Genomic DNA, 21,513 nt, shown 5'->3' with positions numbered 1-21,513 from the left:
TGTAAGCTGGGTGAAGAAGGTATCATGATAGGAGTACAAAAAGGTGAGTATGCTGGTAAGAAAGTACTTCAAATTTGCCATGGTGTCCATGTTTATATGTGAAGTGTGGCACGGTAGACTAGGAGAAAAGGGAAAGACCAAGGGCCTGGACTGGCCAGAGTGATTGAGCAGGATAAATAGAGGGTAATGAGTATGAGAGTTAAGAGTCCCAGGATGGTAAGAGGGTTATCAGAACATAGCGTACTGAAGTTTATACTATATGGTGAACATTTTGGGATATGGTCAGATGGCTGAAGCAGAGCCAAAGTAAAGGTAAATGGAGTCCACATTTCCTAAAAGTGGTTGTAGTGCTAAAAAATGCTCTGATAATATATCATTCTATTCAATGTATATGCTAAATTATGGCAAGTGTTAGAATGTATGTCTTTTTACTCTTAACCATTGAAATTATAGCATTTAATACATTTTTGACAATAAAATTTTAGTATTTTTCTGGTTGATGATTTTTTTTTTGGACTTGTACTCATCAGAATTTTTTTTCTTTCTTTCCTTCTTTTTTCTCCCTCATTTTTTCTGTAGGCCTCTTACTGAGGAAGAAATTGTTAATCTAAGAGAGAGGCATTATGATTCTATTGCTGAAAAACAGAAAGATCTTGATATGAAAATTCAAAAAGAGGTAAATAGTCTTTTATGTTGCTTAAGTATATGTTATAAAGCCTCTGTTTATACCATGGAGAAAGTTGTCATTAATATAATGTATATGGACAGTCACTGGACCTGTATTTAGATATTATACAGACAAAAATTATTTAAAAGTAAAAAAAAATCCTAGTCCTTTATAGTTTGTTTTATTTTAATTTATCAGAAATCATGCTACCAAAAATGAAGATAATACATTCTTCTAAAACCTAATTTCTTAATTCACAAGTAGAATCTCTGGCAAGATACATGTATTTTTGTGTTTAAAACCAACTTTTAAAAAGTCTGTTTCACAATAAATATTTTTTGTCTTTTGTCTTTTTGTTTATCTTGGGCTTATTTATTCTTAGTGAACCATAACTATAATCACAAATGTTATATTTATTTTAATGTGTTTATGGGAATGACCTATAATTTAGTTTTGCTATTCACTAAATGGAATTAGTCATATTCTGTTATACATTTAAGAGTAGCCTGTTAAGTACCAATTAGTGATTTCAACAGCATTAATTTAAGCTATGCAGATTTAGCCTAATAGATATTAGGCTAAAGAAAATGTTGAAATTTTATTTTTAAATTTAATTTGATGTGCAATAGATTATCACTAAAACAGTTTGTATGCCATTATGAGTGGCAAGAGTTTAAATTTGAAAGTGATTTTTTAATAGCTTGATAGTAATAAAATTCAGGATATGTACATCAGTGAGACATCAACTTTGTGAAAGCTTACTTCACTTTGATAGATGGTGATATAATTGGCCTTAGTTTAAAGACCGTGGACTTGTAAGAGCCAACACCATTAAACTAGTCAGGAGGATAGGCATTGGAACATTTTTGAGAATAAAGATCACTGCATATTCTAAAGGAAGAAACAATTTTGTATTTCTGCAAATGAAATGCTACTACTTCATCATTAATCTTCTAAAGAGTTCTATAATATGTCTGGTATCATTTGAATTATTTTGTAAAAGGAGAAATTGAAATAAGAAGTCACAAAAATTTCAATTCTATTATGCTTTGTAGAGATCATTTATTTTTTAATAATTTATTTTTAATTTTACAAACATTTTTAGAGCAGTTAGACAGGTTCTGGTTTTTGTTAATCCTTATTGTTTTGTTCATGTACAGTTAGCCTTACAAGAAGAGAAGTTAAGACTAGAAGAAGAAGCTTTATACGCTGCACAGCGTGAAGCAGCCAGGGCAGCAAAGCAGCGAAAGCTCTTGGAGGTGAGGGGAAAAGACCCCAACATATATTAAGGCTGCTTTTCTCCTGATTTTCTCTGACAAATCTTAGTTGAGACTTTTCCCCCTCTAGAATCAAGGGCTTCTTGTTTAACAACAAATGCATTTATGTATATATTCTTAGGAATTTTAAAGGCAAATTAGCTTGTCTTTAACAACTAAAAATAACATCAAAGTATATGCTTGATATGGAATGCTGTTTAGCTTTAAATTAGCAGAAGCTAATTTTTGTTTATCCCAAAGATGAAATGTAGCTTTCCAAAATCCAGTATTTGGGGAAAATAAATATACTCTTAGGTGGAAACATTGCAAAACTAGTCTTTAAATATAATTTCTACAGCATTTTTTTAGTTTACTTTTGTGAGTATTTTTTTAAACAATTCCTTGAACTGCTGGAATTTCTTATACTTCTTTGAATCCGGTAAGGTGGGCAAAATGCCTCATTTTCGAATATTGTGTATTTCTCATCTTTATTCTTGTGTCTTTGAGAGACTTGGAATTTGAGTTTTTATTTTATCTCACCATACTATCTGCTAGTATGGTATTACTATAATACCAGATCACAATTAAAAACATGCATTTATAGTATTACTGTTTTAATTACTTTACGTTTTACTTTAAGCCTTACAACAATCCTAGGAGATAGGTATCATTTTCAGTCCTCATTTTATAGATGAGGAAGCCAAGGGACAGAGATGTTAAGTAACTTGCTTAATAAGATCCTATAGTTAATAAGTGGTAGAGCCAGCATTCAAGTACTGTGGTGCTTAGCCAGTTCTCCTACTCATCGTTCTCTATATTTTGCCTATGTGAACTCTCTGCTGTAATATTCACTGAAGTAGTACAAAGATCATGTCACTTAATAATTACTGTAATTTAGAAAATAAAAATCATGTGTCATATTGCTATGAGTTTATATGTGACCTGTGCCCTTTCTCTCTCTTCTTCTCCCTCTTCCTGCATTTTGATTAATCTATTTTAGCAGATTAATTAGATTACATGGGAGAATGGGGTCTTTGTTTTGTTTTGTTTTTTGTTTGTTTTTTTTAGTTCTATCTAGTGGAAAAATTTAAAAATTTAAAAATTAATTCACCTTCTAAAAAATAAAAATATTTTTCTGGCTCATCTCTTTTTACTATTATAAAGTCTCTACTGCTCACCTTTGAAAGACAAAAGCAGTCCGGGCAGCCTTCTCGGGTTCCCACTCTCTTTGGGAGTTTTGTACTGTCATTCAATAAACTTTACCATCACTCAATAAACTTTGTTTTGCTGCTCTTCCCCCCCAAAGAGACAAAAGCATTCCATATGCAGCATCTATTTGGGTTCTCTGAGTTTTTCCAGAGTTGTTTTTCTTCCCTGACTAAATACTAATGCAAGAACACCTAACAGTCTGTACAACATACATTTGGCACACAAAGGTATACAGATATATGTAAGTTCATTTGATTTTCACAATAGCCCCATGAGCTTGCTATGGCAGTATTATAGCCTATCTATATTATCTCTATAATTTACAGATGAAGAAACAGAAAGTAAAGGATATGCCACCAATACACAAATGATAACTGTCAGAGCCCTAACTATCTGACAGGTCTTCTAAATCCTTTGCTTTTATTATTTCTGAGTCAGCTCAGCCAGGTCTTCTGGATCTTTTGTTTTATTGCTATTTATTTGAGCCAAAATAGAGTTTCATATGCTGTTTTAACAAGTTTTTTCTTACCCCTCATCCTTCCAGTTATTAGATGTTCTTAGGTATAATAAGAATGTTGAGTACACCAATATATATCTGCTTTAAAAGTTATTTTTTAATAACACTGTGAATATTCTGACCCCTCAAGGATTATACACTGAAAGATTGAGAGAAATTCCACCCATAGATAAGAGGATATAGAAATGAACAATGATATATTTAAGGAAAAAGACTTCAATAGAATAACTTAAAGTTTGGTGGTTTTTTTAGGAACTAGAAAAAAATACCTTTGGGTGTTGCATGAATGATGAATGATTTTTTAAAGTATAACTTTACAACAGAGTGATTTTGTATTGCATTATGTTTCCAAAGCAAGAAAGGCAGAGAGTTGTGCAGAGATACCATCCTTCAAACAATGGAGAATATCAGAGGTAAATAGTGAAACATATTACTTCACTTTGTGGTAGAAAATGCTATTTCCAAAGAGAGCACAATTCAGCTCTGGGTGTTTATATACATACTATGTTTGTGTGTTCCCTAAAAAAAGAGACACTACCTTGTAAGAATGCTGAGAACATTTGCTCTCTTAATATAGGAAAGTGATCATTATTTATTTGAATTGATTTCATTGCATTTTTTAGAGTGGTCATATCTTCTATACAGAAAATGATGCAAAAAAGAAAGAAAGAAAATGATGCAGTAACACATTGAATGCCTTTGGATAAATTGCTTATGCCTTGCCTTGTTTGTGTTTTCCTTAACATGTCTCATTTTCTTACAATAAAGTTTATATGTGACATTTTTAATTTTATTTATTTTTGTAAATGTTTCAACACTGTTTTTTCTTAAGATTTTATTTATTTATTCATGAGACATACAGAGAGAGGCAGAGATATAGGCAGAGGGAGAAGCAGGTTCTATGCAGGGAGCCCGATGTGGGATCCGATCCTGGGACCCCAGGATCACGCCCTGAGCCGAAGGCAGACGTTCAACCGCTGAGCCACCCAGGCATCTCTGTGATCGTTTTTTAAAAGACACATTCCAGAGTCACATTTTACACTCATTCAAAGAAACTTGTTCATGATTCATTATTGTAAATTATGAAGATGGACTTATTACTAAGCTTTGATGTCAAGATTAACCAAAATGTTATCATTTTGAGTTTACTGCTAGCATTAAGAAAATTAAGATCTATTTTCAGTAGGTTACTCTAATTGTAATTATAAACTTGTATGGAATAGACCTTCAAACTAAAATGCCATAAATTAACTTAAGCATGCATTATGTTGTGTCTACTATGAATATATTTCTTTTACTTTAATTACAGTTCAGGACCAGAAGATGACTTTGAATCTTGTTTGAGAAATATAAAGTCACAGTATGAAGTTTTTCGAAGTAGTAGTAAGTTTCTTAAAATATATGCATATATTTTTTTTACTTTTTGCCATAGTAAACAGATAATTGGAGATTCTGGTTCTGTTCCTATAGAAGAACTTCCTTGCCCTTTAAATTTGTCTTTTCTAGATAGGTCAGTTAACTCATCCTTAGTTATACAACTTTATCTTAACTTTTTAAAACATTTTTATTTTTTAAGTAGGCTCCACCCACAGCGTGGAGCACAACGCGGGGCCTGAATTCATGACCCCGAGATCACGCCCTAAGCTGAGATCAAGAGTTGAACTCTACGCGACCATGCCACCCAATCACCCCTTTCTTTCGTTTTTAAAAGGGAGTTGGAGCAAAGAAAAACCTCAGGCTATTGCTGTAGATCTGGATGGAGAATCAGGCACTCATTTTTTTTCCCATTTCTACTCTCCGTCTCCCCCTCCCAGAAAAAGAGAAGGTGGGAAGTAGTACAAAAGTGTACTTATTTTACTTATTACAAATTGATTACAAATCAATTTATAAGATTAAAGTATTTTTCTCTAAGTATCAAAAGTCAGAACTCCTGTGCTTCCAATAATGGAAGCATAGTTGTGGTTTCTCTTGAAAACAGACTATTTTCATTTTTATTTTTTCATTTATTTTTTGTCCCTTTTTATAATTGACTATTAAAAATATTACCTACAGTTCATTATATTGGAAAAGTTTATAATTCATTTAAATTTGCAATTTATCATGCTGCATGACAAAAAAAAATAAGAAAGGGGAAAAAAGCCTTATATTGTTCCTAACAGAAACTTACCAGTGTGATGATTTCAATGATTGTTTCTTTTGAAACAATTATCTTTATAAAATAAATGGTTGTGGTAAAAGAGTACAAATGACCACATTATATTTGGTGTATGTCCTAGGATTGTCATCAGATGCCACAGTTTTGACACCAAATACAGAAAGTAGTTGTGATTTAATGACCAAAACTAAATCAACAAGTGGAAATGATGACAGCACATCCCTAGATCTAGAGTGGGAAGATGAAGAAGGTATTTTATATTCACAATTTTACCTGAAAATTTTAATCCATGCTAATCTATAGAAATCTACTTGATGTTTTAAATTGAAATGAGTTCAGGCCTTAAAAATATCAGTATCAAAGTTTCTTAGTCTCTTACTGTATTAGTGATTATCATGTTAGTAAATGGTTTAGAAAGTTCCTTAATTCTTAGTGTTTCTTGAGCTTTAGAAAATAAATGTTAATTTTTCACTTTAAGGTTTCTGTAATCCAGCCCAGATTATTCTATTACTCAGTAAGAAGAATTACTGCCCCCTTGTGGTCAAACCTAAAGCCAAAATTTTATTATCTTTTGGTTCATTATGAATTAGCTGTCTGTTAGGGGTTTTCTTCTGTAGTTCAAAAGCTATAACACGGACATGGGTTTGAATTTTAGCTGGTATGTCTTCCTAGCTGTAGTACTTCAGTAGATTTCTTATTCTCTTTAAGCTACAGTTTGTCCAGCATAAAAAGTTAATAATAAACCTACTTTAAAGGATGATTATTCACCGTTGTATACCCAGAGTCTAAAATTCCTGACACGTAATAAGTAGTAAATAGTTGAACAAATAAACATCTGAATGTTGTGAGAATGAAATAAAACTTATATAAAACACCAGGTACAAGGTGTGCCACATAGCAAGAACTCAAGAATTGAGTAGCTAAAATGTGAAGAATTGTAGCTAAAATGTGGATTTTTTCACAAGTTTTCATTTTTACTTTAAGAACTAGGTAATCCATGAAAATGAAGAACGAATTACAGAATGTAGGACTTTAAGAAAAATACTAAGCATTAAATAGTTCATAGAATTTTGAGATGGAATGAACTTTGACTAGTCCTCTAGTCAAGCCAGTTCTTTTATCAATAAAGAAACAAAGATACAGGGCCTTGAATAACTTTACCAAAGCTTGCATTAACTTATTTACTTACTTAAGTCTTCTTCTCAGCTAAGCACTGTTTCCACAATCCTGTACTTAAGTTATTTCATATCTGGATCCCAATCAGCAGACTTTAATAAAATTTATTTATTGTAGCATCTTGTTCAGTTTGATCTTTTAGATCTTTTAATTCCTGATTCTGTCATCTACACTCTATGCTAATTAGATTTGTAGATAATATGACTTTTGAGGTTCTTATTCAGATTGTTAACACAGTTACTAAACTAGAATAGGTAGAGGACAGAGCCTACTACTAGAAACCTTCCCTTAACAAGGCCTCCATAGGACTGACTCTTCAAGTAAATTTGCAAATCAAGTCTGATTGTTAAATAAATATTATTAAACTGTAGTCTCTTAATGTAGCTTTTAAAATTTTCACTGAGATTCTAATAACTCTTTCCAAATAATAGGAATGAATCGCATGCTTCCAATGAGAGAACGTTCCAAAACAGAGGAAGACATTCTTCGAGCAGCACTTAAGTATAGCAGCAAGAAGACTGGAAGTAATCCTACATCAGCCTCTGATGATTCCAACGGGCTGGAATGGGAGAATGATTTTGTTAGTGCCGAAATGGATGATAATGGCAATTCAGAGTATTCTGGATTTGTAAATCCTGTATTAGAACTGTCTGATTCTGGCATAAAGCAATCTGATACAGATCAACAGAAACGATAGGCTAAAATCATATGACCCTGTTTATTAGTTGTGACCAAATGTTAAAAGCCAACTAGAATGTATAAACGATTGTGCTGAGCCTTTTTGTAAGAGGGAGATAAGAAACCATGTTGTAAGTGCTTATTAGAAAGGAATAGAAATGATAGGCTATATCTGAGTTGCTTCAGAATTAAGTGCAATTTCATCATCTGCCTTCTGCTTTTCAAAAACAATTTAATGGTTCTGTCATGTCATCAATTAAATTAATTTCGACTCTTTGTAGCATTCCTGTTTACTATTTGTAGATTTTCACTTTTAAAAATAGTTTTATTAATTTTACTTTGAATGCTTTCTTAAGCCTATTTCAGTAGTTGTGAAAATGTTAAGGCATTTTATGTTTATTCTCAGCAGACGTGAAGGGAGCATGAAGACCATCTGCCAGATCAGATTTATAGTGGTGTTCCCTTTTCCACCTATTCCAGCATTATCTATTCCTATGACTTATTTAAATTTCATTATCTAATAGTAAGCACAATTGAGTAGATGACCCTAAAGAAATGCTGAAATATCCGGTTTTTTCTATACTTACTGCATATCCTAATACAATAATGATGATTTAGTCTGAACAAAGGATGTATGTGAAAATAAGCTTTCAGAGTTCAGACGCTTGAAGCTAGTAATCAAAAGTAATATTTAAGAAAATATATATATTTAGGTTTTTCACTTCCTTTTACATGCTGCCACTATAAATGAATATTTACTTTAAGTTAATTGATATATTAAATTTCTAGGTGTTTTTTTAAATTCTATATTTCCGATGAATGGTCTTAGAAAGATTTTACACAGAACATTCTCTGTGCATGACTTATTAAGAAAGGAAACCTAAAAATGCAATACGGGTATTTCAAAATAAAATCCTTTCTGGTGTGAAAGGATTCATTGATTTTATTAAGCTTTCCTTTGCCTTGTAATACAAGGTGATTTAATGGGATGGAACTAAGTCTATCAATAAATATAACTGTATTCATGATGTACAATGAACTCTTCTTTTCCCTAAAGTTTATGTATCACTTTGAAGGCCAAGGCTATAAAGCACTCCCTAATTGCTTGTCTTAATTTTGCTGAGGATTGCATATGATCTTAGTAAGTAAACTGTTTTCTGATTTTTCCTTGGTGTTTTTTTTTTCTCTTTTTCTTGCAGCAATGACAGTGCATGTGCTCAAAAATATAGGAAGGTCCAGATATAAATAGTAACTTAAAGTTCCTGCTGTACTTAAAAAAAAAAAATCATGTGGCCCTTTCAATATTTGAACTGCTAGGCAATGACATCTATAGTTTCATCTTTTTTTAATCTCATAGAAATAAATATGACACTTTAAATATGTAAATATATTAGGTAATGCTATTATTTATGACTGTCTTAACATGATTTAAGTTGTAGCTTTGTCACTGGAAATATTTTAAAGGTAACCTATATTCACATTGCCTGTGTTATGCTTTTTAAAGTTTGTATACATCAGATGTATATTTTTGGTTTGGCATAAGCTACTATTGTAATTTTTCTTGGCATTTTGTTCATAAAAAATTTTTTGAAGGAATGGTAACTTCTCAAGGATTGTGAATAAACACATTTTTACATTTAAAAATAATAAATTATTTGATTATTACTAGTTTTGCTCTATAAACATGTAATAATTCTGACTGATATAGGAGATATAATTATTTTATTAAATCTGCTATGAAGACAAAAGGAGTGAATTAGGAAAGCAGGATAGAACTAAATTTGAAAATGTGATTTAACTGCTAAGGAAAGATACTAATTTTCTTGTTTTATATATTTATAAAAAACACTGGATATAACATTTTTTTATTCAGCAGATATTAGAGAATGTACTGTGTCTGATAGGGTTTTAGGGACATAGTAGTAAAAAGACATACGATGTACAACCTCTTTTGCCTACAGTCTAATAAGAGAGACAAGACAGCATAATAACAAATAAACATATAAATAAGAAAACCACAGAATACAACTAGGAAATATACAAGATGATAAGAAGCAGGATAGCTGGGGACCAAGTGCCTACTTTGGTAGGTCAAGAGAGTCTTCTCTGAGATAACGTTTGAGCTGAGACCTAACTGTTGAGCAGGAACCAGCCTTAACTTTAAAAGCTTGGTGAAGCATGTTTATAAAGCTCCTGAGGTATAGAGAATATTTACTATGTTCTGAGAATGAAAAGACCACTGGGACTGAAGCATCGTGAGCTAGAGTAATATGAAATTATTTTGGAAGGGTATTTAGGGGCCAGATCATGTAAGGTTTTGTAGACCATGGTTAAGAGCTAATTTTATTTGATGTGTAAAGCCACTGACTTTTTTTGTAAGCCAGAGTGTTCAGTGATCAGATTTGCATTTTTAAAAAATTCCTCTAGCTGCTCTGTAGAGAACGGTTATACAAGAGGACAAGAGTGTATGTATTATGATACTTACAATGGGACGTGGTGTGACTTGAGTTGATAATCATGATAGGAATGCAGAGGTAATAAACCTCAGAGGTAGAATTAACAAAATTTTCTGATGGGTTAGATATGGAGGCAAAAGAAGGGGTGAAATCTAAGATAACTAGGGGTAATGCATCCAGCATGGTACCCTGGCGACCTTGCTCACTGCATACCTATATAGCAACTCTCAACCATACTCCAACCCAAATCTTGACAAAGCCCTGTAATCCTCCCTGGACCATGGCAAGATAGGCAGTCTTCGAGATGTGACAATGCCATTTATCATCAGCTCCTCTGTCTTGCAGAAGGCTGCCATGGGGCAATTTCTTATCCAACTCCCTGGTTCTAGAGAAGCAGGGATTTCCACCTCACTCCCATTCACTACAGATATAATCGAATAAAACTGCTTGGCTGGAGTTTAGAGTTGGCTCTTCAATAACAGAGCTACCTTCCATTTATGTGTCATTTGGCCTCCCTGGTCCAATGTCTTAGGGACATCTCTAGTGACCAGGGATGTGGGACACTGACTCCATGCTGATTTAGCTTTTGCTATCTGTGTAAGTAATAAACTAAGTCTATTCGAGCTCATTGGTCTTCTTGCTGGTTAAACCTACGGAAATGTGACAGCCAACCTAGCAGCTACAACTATGCTTGACAATAACTTAGTTTCTAACTTAATAAATATAGTGGGAAGAACAGATTTAGGAAGGTAAAGGAAATTAAGAGTTCTGTTTTGGAAGTCAAATTTGAGGTTTATGAGAAATTTGAATGAAGACATCAAGACAGTGATAGGATATATGTCTGTAGTTCAGAAAAGGTAGAGATACAAGTTCAGAAGTCATTAGTAGGTAAACGGTATTTTAAGTCATTATACTAGGTAAGATCACCCTGGGGAAGAATATAGGCAGAGAAGCCCAACTAAGTGTTGATAGTTAGAGGTCAGGGGTAGAGAAACAACCAGAAGAAACAGATTCAGGAGGGATGCAGAAACCAAAGAATGTGCTATTAGAGGAACTACTTGTGACCATGTGCCACCATATAGAGTGAGGAACATGGAAAATGAGCCAATATGCATTGAGGGGCAGAGCTGAAGGCATCTTAATCCCCAGCCACAGCCTCTGCCTGAGGTTTCTGGCACTCCTCCCTTAGAGTAAGCAGCCAAAGAATAGTTCTTTCCTTTCTTCAGAAAGAGTTTCAAAGAACATGGTTACAGAATTAAACTTTGACTTTATTATATGTAAGGGTGCTGTTAAAATTTCAGATTCATGGAATTTAAAAACTGTGTGGTACATAAAAATCAATTTAATATTTGGTGAGAAAACTGAAAAAGAATTCTAAACATAGCAATGGTTCATTAAAATGTCCAAAATATTGGTTTTAGATGCTGAATATACATAAGGAGAAGTGTATTTTTGGAAATAAACACTATTATTCTACAGAAAGGAAATCATAGCAAAGGTATTATTGTTCAAATAAAGCTTCCATATTAAAACCACAATGATTCATAGACATTGCTCCAAAACACATTACAGTAGCACTCCAGTACTGCAGGTACCAACAGGCTACACTGCCAGTAACAACCTGCCCATAGCCTTGACCTTGAAAACAAATGGCTGCTTGTGAAATAATATGACCAAACCAAGAGATGGTTCCTTACAAAACAAAACATAGAACTAAAAGCAAGTATAAAAAGAAAATAATATAACCTTGAGAACACTATTCCTTCATCATCAAAGGTACTTTTCGTACATTAGCCCTCACAGATATATACTCAAATACACTTAAACATTCTTCATACATCTAGGAATGCAACAGATGACTAAATCAATGACTAATACAATTTAAAGACTTCAAAATTATAATAAGAGATCCCAAATTTGACAACAGATGACAGTAATATACTAATAAACTATGAAGTCTCTATAAAACATTTACAGTTTTCTTCATCCTTCATGATTCTCCTCTTAGCTGTGTTCACAATTCATTTTCATCCATTTCTGTAGGAGAAGTGTTTTGGGTGAAGCAGGATGAGTAACTGCCATACTCAGGAATGGGCTTCTGTATTGGCCAGTTGTTTTCTTGTAAGAGTGATCTTGGAGACAAAATAAATTGAGTTTCAAAAAATTCTAATGACTCTCCATCTTCCTTCTCTATCAGGAACTGATACTCACCAAATCTGACCATGCACTTGTAAGGCAGGTCTATTTTATTTAGGTAACACAGCTCCTTGTTGTCCACAAGCAGGTTGGTCTTCTTACTCATATTTTTAATTTCAAAAGAGAGAACTGAACTATCAAACTTTTTAAACAGCTGCAGAGAAAACTGAACTCGGGAAACCTGTTTGTCCTGAAAGGTGTAACGACAGATGTTGGAATTTCGGCCAAATTTCACTACTTCACTGGAGGGAAGTTTTTCTCGGTTATAAAACCTTATTGATTGGAATATTCCATTTTGCAGCTGGCCAGGATGGTAAACAGTTATCTGGAGACAAGTTACTGTCTCTTCTGTGTCAGCATCTTCAAAATTGGACATCATGTGTTTCAGAATCTGATCTGCCTGTAATAATCAAAACAGCATGTTAGTTTACTCCCATTACTTCGGGCATCAAAGTCTTTAATTCTAATTCTTTGGTGAAAATCTTCTGAAAGGTGATTTATTTAGACTTTAAGAAGACAATACACAGAATACTTTCAATTAAACAACACAAATGTGAAATTTTACACCAACTCCCATGAGGTCTGGTGTATTAACTTTTTCTATCTCTATTTCTCACTTCTAGTTTGACAATAAGACCATACATAAAATCTGGACAATAATAAGGAATGCTTGTCAATAACAAAGTGATTTGGCAGGGGTATAAAGAAACATCAGTTCCTTTCTCATTTAAATAGAGTGACTTGGCCCAGAGAAAACATGACAGTTATATTTTTTAAATCAGGAATAAATATCTTTGGTTTGAATGCCCTCAGAGGATATACACATAAAGAAAACCTACAGTTTATTAACTAGATTATAATTAGATATATTATGAATTTTAAATCCTGATTAAAGAAATTCAAAAATTATAAACAAATAATTGCAACATTTAAATATGCTTTACAGCCTCACTTAGATTTCTAGTAGGTAAAGGATTAAATATAACAAATGCTTAGCTAAGATAGAGAAGCAAGCTAAGTGTCTATCAATAGATGAAAGGGTAAAGAAGATGTGGTGTGTACACACACACACACACACACACACACACAGGAATATTATGCAGCCATAAAAAAGGGATGAGATTGCACCATCTGCAACAACTAGGATGAACCTAGAAGGTATTATGCTAAATGAAATAAGTCAAACTGAGAAAGACAAATACCATGTGATGATACTCATATATAGAATCTAAAAACAAATAAATAAACAAATAAAAAGCAGAATATGACCTGCAAATACAGAGAATAAATTGATAGTTGCCAGAAAGGAGAGCAGTGGGTTGGGCAAAATGAGTGAAGGGGAGTGGGAGATAAAGGCTTCCGGTTACAAAATGAGTAAGTCACAGGAATAAAAGGCACAGCATAGGGAATACAGTCAATAATACTGTAACAGAAAGGGAGACAGAACATAAAGACTCCTAACTCTGGGAAATGAACTAGGGGTGGTGGAAGGGGAGGAGGGCGGGGGGTGGGGGTGAATGTGTGACGGGCACTTAGGGGGACACTTGACGGGATGAGCACTGGGTGTTATTCTGTATGTTGGTAAATTGAACACCAATAAAAAATTAATTTATTAAAAATAATAATAATAATACTGTAACAGCATGGTATTGTAATAGATGGTAGCTACACTTGTGATGAGCATAAGTATAGAAGAATTGAATCACTATATTGTACACCTGAAACTAATTTAACATTAATGGAACATTGTACAACAACTACACTAAAAAAAATAGTAACTATTTTTTTTTTTAAGATTTTATGTATTCATTCATGAGAGACACAGAGAGAGGCAGAGACATAGGCAGAGGGAGAAAGAAGCAAGCTCCCTGCAGGGAGCCGGGACTTGGGGCTTGATCCCAGGATTGAGGATCATGACCTGAGCCAAGGCAGATGCTCAACCACTGAGCCACCCAGATGCCCTAGTAACTGCTTTAAAAGTTTATTTTATAATTTTAAATTAGATATTACATAAGTTAGTTCTATAGTCTGCACTCCTACTGGAATTATTTACTTTTATCAATTGTTCCTAATGACTGGACAAACTTTCATTAACCACATTCTAACTGCTGTTAAGAGTTAACAGCATCCCTCTCGAGCTCTTGGCCCTGTGGTGCCTTCCACCTACACTTGCTTACATGTATCTTTAAAAATCAGTGGAGTAAAGTAGTATTACAGGATCATTAACAAAATCTTTGAGAGATTATTCTGATACAGAACTGCCATTCAAAACTAATTTATTTCAAAAGAATTAAATGCACACAATTTAAAAATTGATACAGTAAAAAAAAGGATTTTTAAAAAGAGTATCTTCTCAGGATGCCTGAGTGGCTCAGTCGGTTGGACTTCTGCCTTCAGCTCAGGTCATGATCTCTGGCTCCTGGGCTGGGCTTCCTTCCCTGCTCACTGGAGAGACTGATTTCTTTCTCTCTCTCTCTCTCTCTCTCTCTCTCCCTTGGTCCCTCCCCAATAATGCTCATTCTCTCTCAAATAAATAAAAAAAATCTTAAAAAAAAAAAAGACTGCCTTCCCTCCACCCCAATCCTTCTAGAGTCAACCACTGTAAAAGTTGCTTTTATTCTTAAACAAATCTTCTTTATACAAGCATAACTATGGGTGTGCTCATAGACGCAAACACCTGTTTCTACACATAGAGAAAAATTTTTCTTACACAAATAGGAATATACTATATTTAGTTCTAGACCTTGCATTCTTAAATTAATAATACAAATAGGTGATTTGTTACCATATCCACACATACAGACATGCCTTATATTTAAACAGCTACACAGCAGTTGAGCATCTACCTTCAGCTCAGGATGTGATCCTGGAGTCCTGGGATCGAGTCCTGCATCAGGCTCCCTGCAAGGAGCCTGCTTCTCCCTCTGCCTCTGTCTCTGCCTCTGTGTGTCTCTCATGAATAAATAAATAAAATCTTAAAAAAATAAATAGCTACACAGAATTCCTTTAATCTAGCATGGTGATAAATTACACCAATAGAGTGATGCTGAGTATTCCCTGCATTCCTTAAAAACTGTTTAGGGTCTGGAAATCAATAATCTTAAGTGAAGTTGATTTGTGGTTTTGTCTGCCATCTATATTAGATGTTAGTATCAGAACTATTATGCCAGTTTAAAAAAAAACAGAATGCTTTCCTTTTATTTCTATGCTTGCTATTTACTTTTAGTATATGATCTTTTCTCCTGTTTTGCAAAATTATGGTGCTATTTTTTCTTTTTAAAAATTCTTTAGTAAATTCAATTTAGTTAACTTATACTGTATTATTTATTAGTTTTAGAGATAGAATTTAGTGATTCATCATTTGCATATAACACCCAGTGCTCATTTACATCAAGTGTCCTCCTTAATGTTCATCACCCAATTATTCCTTCCCCTACTTACCTCCGCTCCAGTAATCGTCAGTTTGTTTCCTAGAGTTCAGCATTTCTCTTTTTATTTTAAAGATTTTAATTATTTATTTTTACAGAGAGAAAGTGTGTGCACAAGCGGGGGATGGGTAGAGAAAGACACTACAGGGCTCCCTGGGGGTTCCATCCCACAACCCTGGGATCATGACCTTAACCGAGTGAGCCACCCAGGTGCTGGAGTTCAGCATCTCTTATGCTTTGCCTATTTTCATCTTATTTTATTTTTCCTTCCCTTCCCCTATGTTCATTTGTTCTGTTTCTTAAATTCCACACGAGTGAATGCTAAAAATCAAACTCGATTTATTCAATTTTTCAACAAATGTTATAGCTAAGCAAAATTCCTTTTTTACTGATTGGGAAATATATCTTTAATTTTAAATTTACTTTTGTCATATACTCTTTTTTGGACATTATTACTTCATATCACATTACCCAAGCAGGTAAGACATGTCCAACTAGAAGCAGAAAATGTGAGAGGAACCCTCAAAATCATGGGCCAACAATGGTAAAAATTACTATGAAACCAAGGCAGAAAGAAAAATCACACAATAGGTAGAATTGTGATTTGAAGATACTTTTTAAAAAAGAATTTATTTATTTATTTATTTATTTATTTATTTATTTATTTATGAGCACAAGCAGGGGGGAGCGGCAGGCAGAGGGAGAGGGAAAAGCATGCTCCCCACTGAGAAGGGATCCCAATGTAGGGCTTGATCCCAGGACCCTGGGATCATGACCTGAGCAGAAGGCAGATGCTTAACTGACTGAGCCACGCAGACACCCCTGAAAATAGTCTAATTATAATAATGAAGTCTCATTATTCAAGAAGCTGACAACATTAAAGAGAATACTTATAACAAATCATCAGATGATACAATTAATGACTGACAAGAAAAGAATGAGCTGTTAACAAGTAAAGAACCTAAAAAGGAAAGGCAAGAATCTGTCAGTGATCTCAGGTTTATCTAGGAAATACTGCCATCAGTCTAGTTCATTCTTGGACTTTGGACAATGACAGTTCCAAAAGGACAACTGGATTAAAAACCGTGGTGCAGAGCAGCCCAGGTGGCTCAGTGGTTTAGCGCCGCCTTCAGCCCAGGGTGTGATCCTGGAGACCCAGGATTGAGTCCTGTGTTGGGCTCTCTGCATGGAGCCTGCTTCTCGCTCTGCCTGTGTGTCTGCCTCTTCTCTTTGTGTGTGTGTGTGTCTCTCTCATGAATAAATAAATTAGGGGATCCCTGGGTGGTGCAGCGGTTTGGCGCCTGCCTTTGGCCTAGGGTGTGATCCCGGGGACCCGGGATCGGGTCCCACGTCGGGCTCCCGGTGCATGGAGCCTGCTTCTCCCTCTGCCTGTGTCTCTGCCTCTCTCTCTCTCTCTCTCTCTCTCTCACTGTGTGCCTATCATGAATAAATAAAATTAAAAAAAAGAAAAAAAAGATGAATAAATAAATTAAAATCTTTTAAAAATATATAAAAATAAAAACCATGGTGTATTCTGGACACAGTTTTTTGGTAACACCCAAATTTTGTTTTCTATACTTCATATAACCAATTAGCTTAGAATTCATTCTTTTTGAGCAAATCTACCACCAAGAAAAGTTTCTCTCATACAAGTTCTTATGCCGAGTTCTCAGGGTAGATATATTATTCATGTAAGGAAAAAAAAACTGGCATTCTGGTTTATCAAATCAGTGATTACAAATATCTTGGTGTGAATCAACTCTTAGGGTTTGATAAACTTTTGGGATCACAACTGTGGCCCTCCAAAAATACTGAGGTAGATGGTAAAACTGTCAAATACTTGCTGCCCTTCCCTACCAGGCCTACACCTACTGGTTCTGCTCCTTTAGAGAGATAATACTTCCCACCCCATTGACAACCATGTCAATGAAACATGAATAGAAGTGACACAGAAGCTTATTTCCAAGCAGAAGCTTTGAAAGCCACTGTGAGGTTCCACCAATCTTCTCTGCCTCTACCACATTGGCAGTCCCCCAAAGCAGCTCAGTCTCCATTCCAGAGGGAAGAGCCAAAGACAGAACCAAAAAGAACATGTAATATGAGCAAGAAATCAAATCAAATCATTAGTTCCTGAAACCTAACGTAGCCTGGGCTGACATGCGTTCACCTAGCCAATGAAGGTATGAAATGATTGCAAATCCTGACAGTTAACAGGGTTACTACTTACTGTATGCCCTTCACATGCCAGGTACACATATTGTCTCATCTTCAAAATAACCCTATGAATCACCACTTCACAGATGAGGGAGCTAAGTTTTAGAGGGTTAACCTGGGCTACTTAGCCAGGTTACAAACCCAGGTTCAAAGTCAAGATTCAAATAGAACAGAAAAACACCCTCTCTTACCCACAACAAATAAGGCTCCCTGTTACCAGTTACTCCACAAGCTCTAGCAGTTAATCTGTAGAGAGGAGGGCCATGCAAGCTTACTAAAACCAGCAAGACACCAACCTAGAATCTAGTGTTCGGGAGGGAAATATGTTGTTACTGCTGCCTCATAAGAGAAAGAGGCTCTGCAGCAGCATGTTACTGTATTAGTTATCCCTCAGTCTTTACCTATGGATGTTAGCATGGACCCAGTACTCACTAGTAATTGTTTGCAGGTTGTTTGGGGAGCTCCAAAATTGAATAAATCATGGTCACGGTCTCTAAACTCAAGGAACTGAGAATCTGTTAGTTTCCAGAGCTGCAAGTTCCCTTTACAAAGTGGCCTGAATCTCTGCCATTTCTGAGTGGTCAATAGAAAGACAGGAAAGACTGAAACAAACAAAACAAAAAACCTAAAATAGGGGATGCCTGGGTGGCTTAGCAGTTGAGCCCCTCTCCCTTTGGCTCAGGTCGCGATCCTGGAGTACTGGGATGGAGTCCCACATCAGGCTCCCTGAATGGAGCCTGCTTCTCCCTCTCCCTATGTCCCTGCGCCTCTCTTTCTCTCTCTCTCTCTCTCTCTCTCTCTCTCTCTCTCTCTCTCTCTCATGAGTAAATAAAATCTTAAAAAAAAAAACCTAAAACTAAGATTGGTAGATCTTTTTTATAGATCTTTTTAAAAAAGAAATCACTAGTGTACAAATGCTAAAAGGCAGCTTTTTGAAATCTGTTTGACATAAATTATCAAAGACAGAAGAACAATGAGGTTAAATACGAGTAACAGTGGTTACCTTGGGAGAGGGAAACGGGTCAGGGGTAGAAAGAAGGCTGTTCATTGTATACCCTGTATCTGTGAAATTGTATACCATGTGTACTTAATATCTAACCAAACATAAATATTTTCTTTACAAAATTACAAACCATGTGATTCTTATGGAATTACATGGAGGTGGAGATTAGCTAAGTATTGAAATGAGAAACTGTGATATCTGACATCAAAAAATTGTAAAATAGGGTTCGCCTGGCTGGCTCAGTTAGTAGAGCATGCAACTCCTGATCTCAGAGTCCTGAGTTCTAGCTCCACGTTGGGTATAGAGTTTACTTAAAGAAAAAATTGTAGGGATCCCTGGGTGGCGCAGCGGTTTGGCGCTTGCCTTTGGCCCAGGGCGCGATCCTGGAGACCCGGGATCGAATCCCATGTCGGGCTCCTGGTGCATGGAGCCTGCTTCTCCCTCTGCCTGTGTCTCTGCCTCTCTCTCTCTCTCTCTGTGACTATCATAAATAAATAAATAAGAAAGAAAGAAAGAAAGAAAGAAAGAAAGAAAGAAAGAAAGAAAGAAAGAAAGAAAGAAAGAAAGAAAGAAAAAGTTGTAAAACATTGTGGTGATATCTGATACACAGTAGCATCTACATTCACAAATGAACTACAACAAATAGATAAATATATAGAAATAAAAATGAGCCCCCGCCATCAAGAACTTTACCACAGAAAGCATAATACAGAAGGTGAGTGCTCCATCCTTGAGTGTCAGAAGAAGAGTAAACCTCTCCTTTGCTGGTTCCTCCTCTCCAAGGAAATAAAGGATATATATGTATAGAGGTGTTATGTGCAAAAACATGCTCTCTATGCCTGCTCACACTCCCACACCCCCCATGCTTACTACTCTCCCTCCACCTCTCTATCTCTTACACACACACACACACACACACACCACCCACCGCTCCCAAAGTTGGGCAAAGCCAATAAAGAGATGTGATACCCTAACATTGCAAAAAACTGTTTGAACCTCAACTGTCATGAACAAAAAGATATTTTTGCTCAAAGGAGGAACCAGGTGTCCAAGCAGTTTAACAGAAAGTCTGGTGCCCCTGGGTGGTCATGCATGCCAAGAGGACTCTCATGCTTTAAGTTTGTTTTTTAAGATAAGATCTACTGCAATATTGGAGTGTGTTCTGAGCAATAGTTAGGAAGTATCTAAAAGTTTTACTTTCATCCCTCCTCAGCTCCCACTATCAATAATCTCAAGAGAAAGTACGACTTTTGTCTTGTTGCCAGTAGCCTTTTTTCAAAGTCTCTCCCCACCACCAACACTCAACACTGAGCTCATAGGAGAGAAGAGAAACTCTGAAGCACAGCAAAAGACAGGGCACTCCTCCTGACCAACCTCCCTCCTGACCAACTCCCCCACACTGGGGTCATCACCCCAGTGTGGATTGGAAGACATCTGTGAACTCTACTACTGTTCAGCAGAATCAACTCTTAAATAATAGGTTTTGGAAAAAAAAAAAAAAAGGTCGTGAAAACCAAAAAGAGCAAGGTAAAAACCATGAGAGCGCTCACTTTTTCCCAAAGACTTTGTCTTCTTTGTCCCGCTCTGTCTGAGGAGCCTGTACGCAATCAGATTTGCAGAGTCCAGCTTCTTCGGTGGCTGGGGACATCCGCTATGAGGTACAGCGTGGGTTCTGGCTTCCGGAGGATTTGGGAAATTCCTCCTTTCACTCTGAAAGCTGGGAAGTCCCAGAAAACAGCCGATTACCCTATTTTTCTAAGGAACAGCTAAGATAAGGAGGCCAGGGCCGGAAGACCCCGCAGCAGAGAGCTCCAGGGAGCCCGCGGCCCCGTAGCCAAGTCCCTGCAGGTGGAAAGGGGCCTGGGGGACGCCCGGGGGTTCACGCACCATTGCTGTGAGCTACACTTGATAAATGGAATTATTTTTTGTTTTCTGATTGGGGGGGGGGGAACACCTTGCAAAGCACAGAAAAGCACAAAGAAAACACACCCCGTCTTCTGGTATTTCCTTTCAGTATTCCCCCCATCGCATTTATAAATATTCCTGAATTTTATAAAGCTGGGGCCGTGCTGCAATTGCTCCAGCGCATCCGCGCGCTGGGCCGGCGGGAGCAGGGGGTGTGACTTTCTACAGCGCACCCCGAAAGACCCCTACACAAAGAAAGCTTCCCTCTCGGGGCGATAAGCAGACCAGACACCCTCCGCACTTCACCCCCAGACCGCAGCCCGCCCGGATACCTCGGGGCCGGGGAGTCGGTGAACTGGCTTCCCCAGAGCGGCTTCGCCTTTCCAGGCCCCGCACGAGACTACAGGGGGCCTGCGCGGAGGCTGGAGTCCGCCGACCGTCGGAGCCCCCCGCGCGCCCCCCGCCGCAGCTCCAGGGGGCGCCAGAGGGCGCCGGGAGCCCGGGGAGGGGGCGGGGCCGAAGCGGGGGCGCGGGGGCGCGGGGGCGCGGGGGCGGCGGCGTCCGCGCCGCTCCTCCCGCTCCCGGCGAAGTGCGTCCTCTAGACGCCCCGAAGCCTTTATAAAGGCCAGAGCGTGGCGCGGCGGTTCTCAGGC

At 36.5% G+C, this 21,513-nt stretch overlaps 2 protein-coding genes across 5 annotated transcripts in view; one reads left to right on the top strand and one right to left on the bottom strand.

Moving 5' to 3' along the window:
* AP1AR (adaptor related protein complex 1 associated regulatory protein) overlaps window positions 1–8,824 on the top strand; it is a 42,769-nt gene extending 33,945 nt beyond the window's left edge. For 3 of the 4 annotated variants that reach the window (XM_055342507.1, XM_055342508.1, XM_055342510.1), the window contains 6 exons: window positions 580–676; window positions 1,828–1,926; window positions 4,004–4,062; window positions 4,959–5,032; window positions 5,926–6,054; window positions 7,412–8,824. In XM_055342507.1, coding sequence (XP_055198482.1) covers window positions 580–676; window positions 1,828–1,926; window positions 4,004–4,062; window positions 4,959–5,032; window positions 5,926–6,054; window positions 7,412–7,677 — 724 coding nt within the window. In that variant the 3' untranslated portion in view covers window positions 7,678–8,824. The remainder of the gene's footprint in view (window positions 1–579; window positions 677–1,827; window positions 1,927–4,003; window positions 4,063–4,958; window positions 5,033–5,925; window positions 6,055–7,411) is intronic. The other variant, XM_055342509.1, reaches the window with a different exon arrangement.
* A 641-nt stretch (window positions 8,825–9,465) lies between these two features.
* Window positions 9,466–21,439, bottom strand: TIFA (TRAF interacting protein with forkhead associated domain). The gene is made up of 3 exons (XM_055342342.1): window positions 21,193–21,439; window positions 20,506–20,672; window positions 9,466–12,710 (listed from the first exon to the last, which is right to left on the bottom strand). The coding sequence occupies exon 3, from the start codon at window positions 12,687–12,689 to the stop codon at window positions 12,129–12,131; it is 561 nt and encodes a 186-aa protein (XP_055198317.1). The 5' UTR covers window positions 12,690–12,710; window positions 20,506–20,672; window positions 21,193–21,439; the 3' UTR covers window positions 9,466–12,128.
* Between the last annotated feature and the right edge of the window lie 74 nt (window positions 21,440–21,513).

Source organism: Nyctereutes procyonoides, unplaced genomic scaffold (assembly GCF_905146905.1).
Source record: "Nyctereutes procyonoides isolate TBG_1078 unplaced genomic scaffold, NYPRO_anot_genome, whole genome shotgun sequence".
Taxonomy (NCBI): Eukaryota; Metazoa; Chordata; class Mammalia; order Carnivora; family Canidae; genus Nyctereutes; species Nyctereutes procyonoides.
Note: the sequence above shows the minus strand (reverse complement) of the source record. Positions and strands in the feature narration are given on the sequence as shown.

Coding starts and splice junctions, on each gene's coding strand:
- TIFA (XM_055342342.1), bottom strand. CDS start 12,689: ATGATGTCCAATTTTGAAGATGCTGACACAGAAGAGACAGTAACTTGT.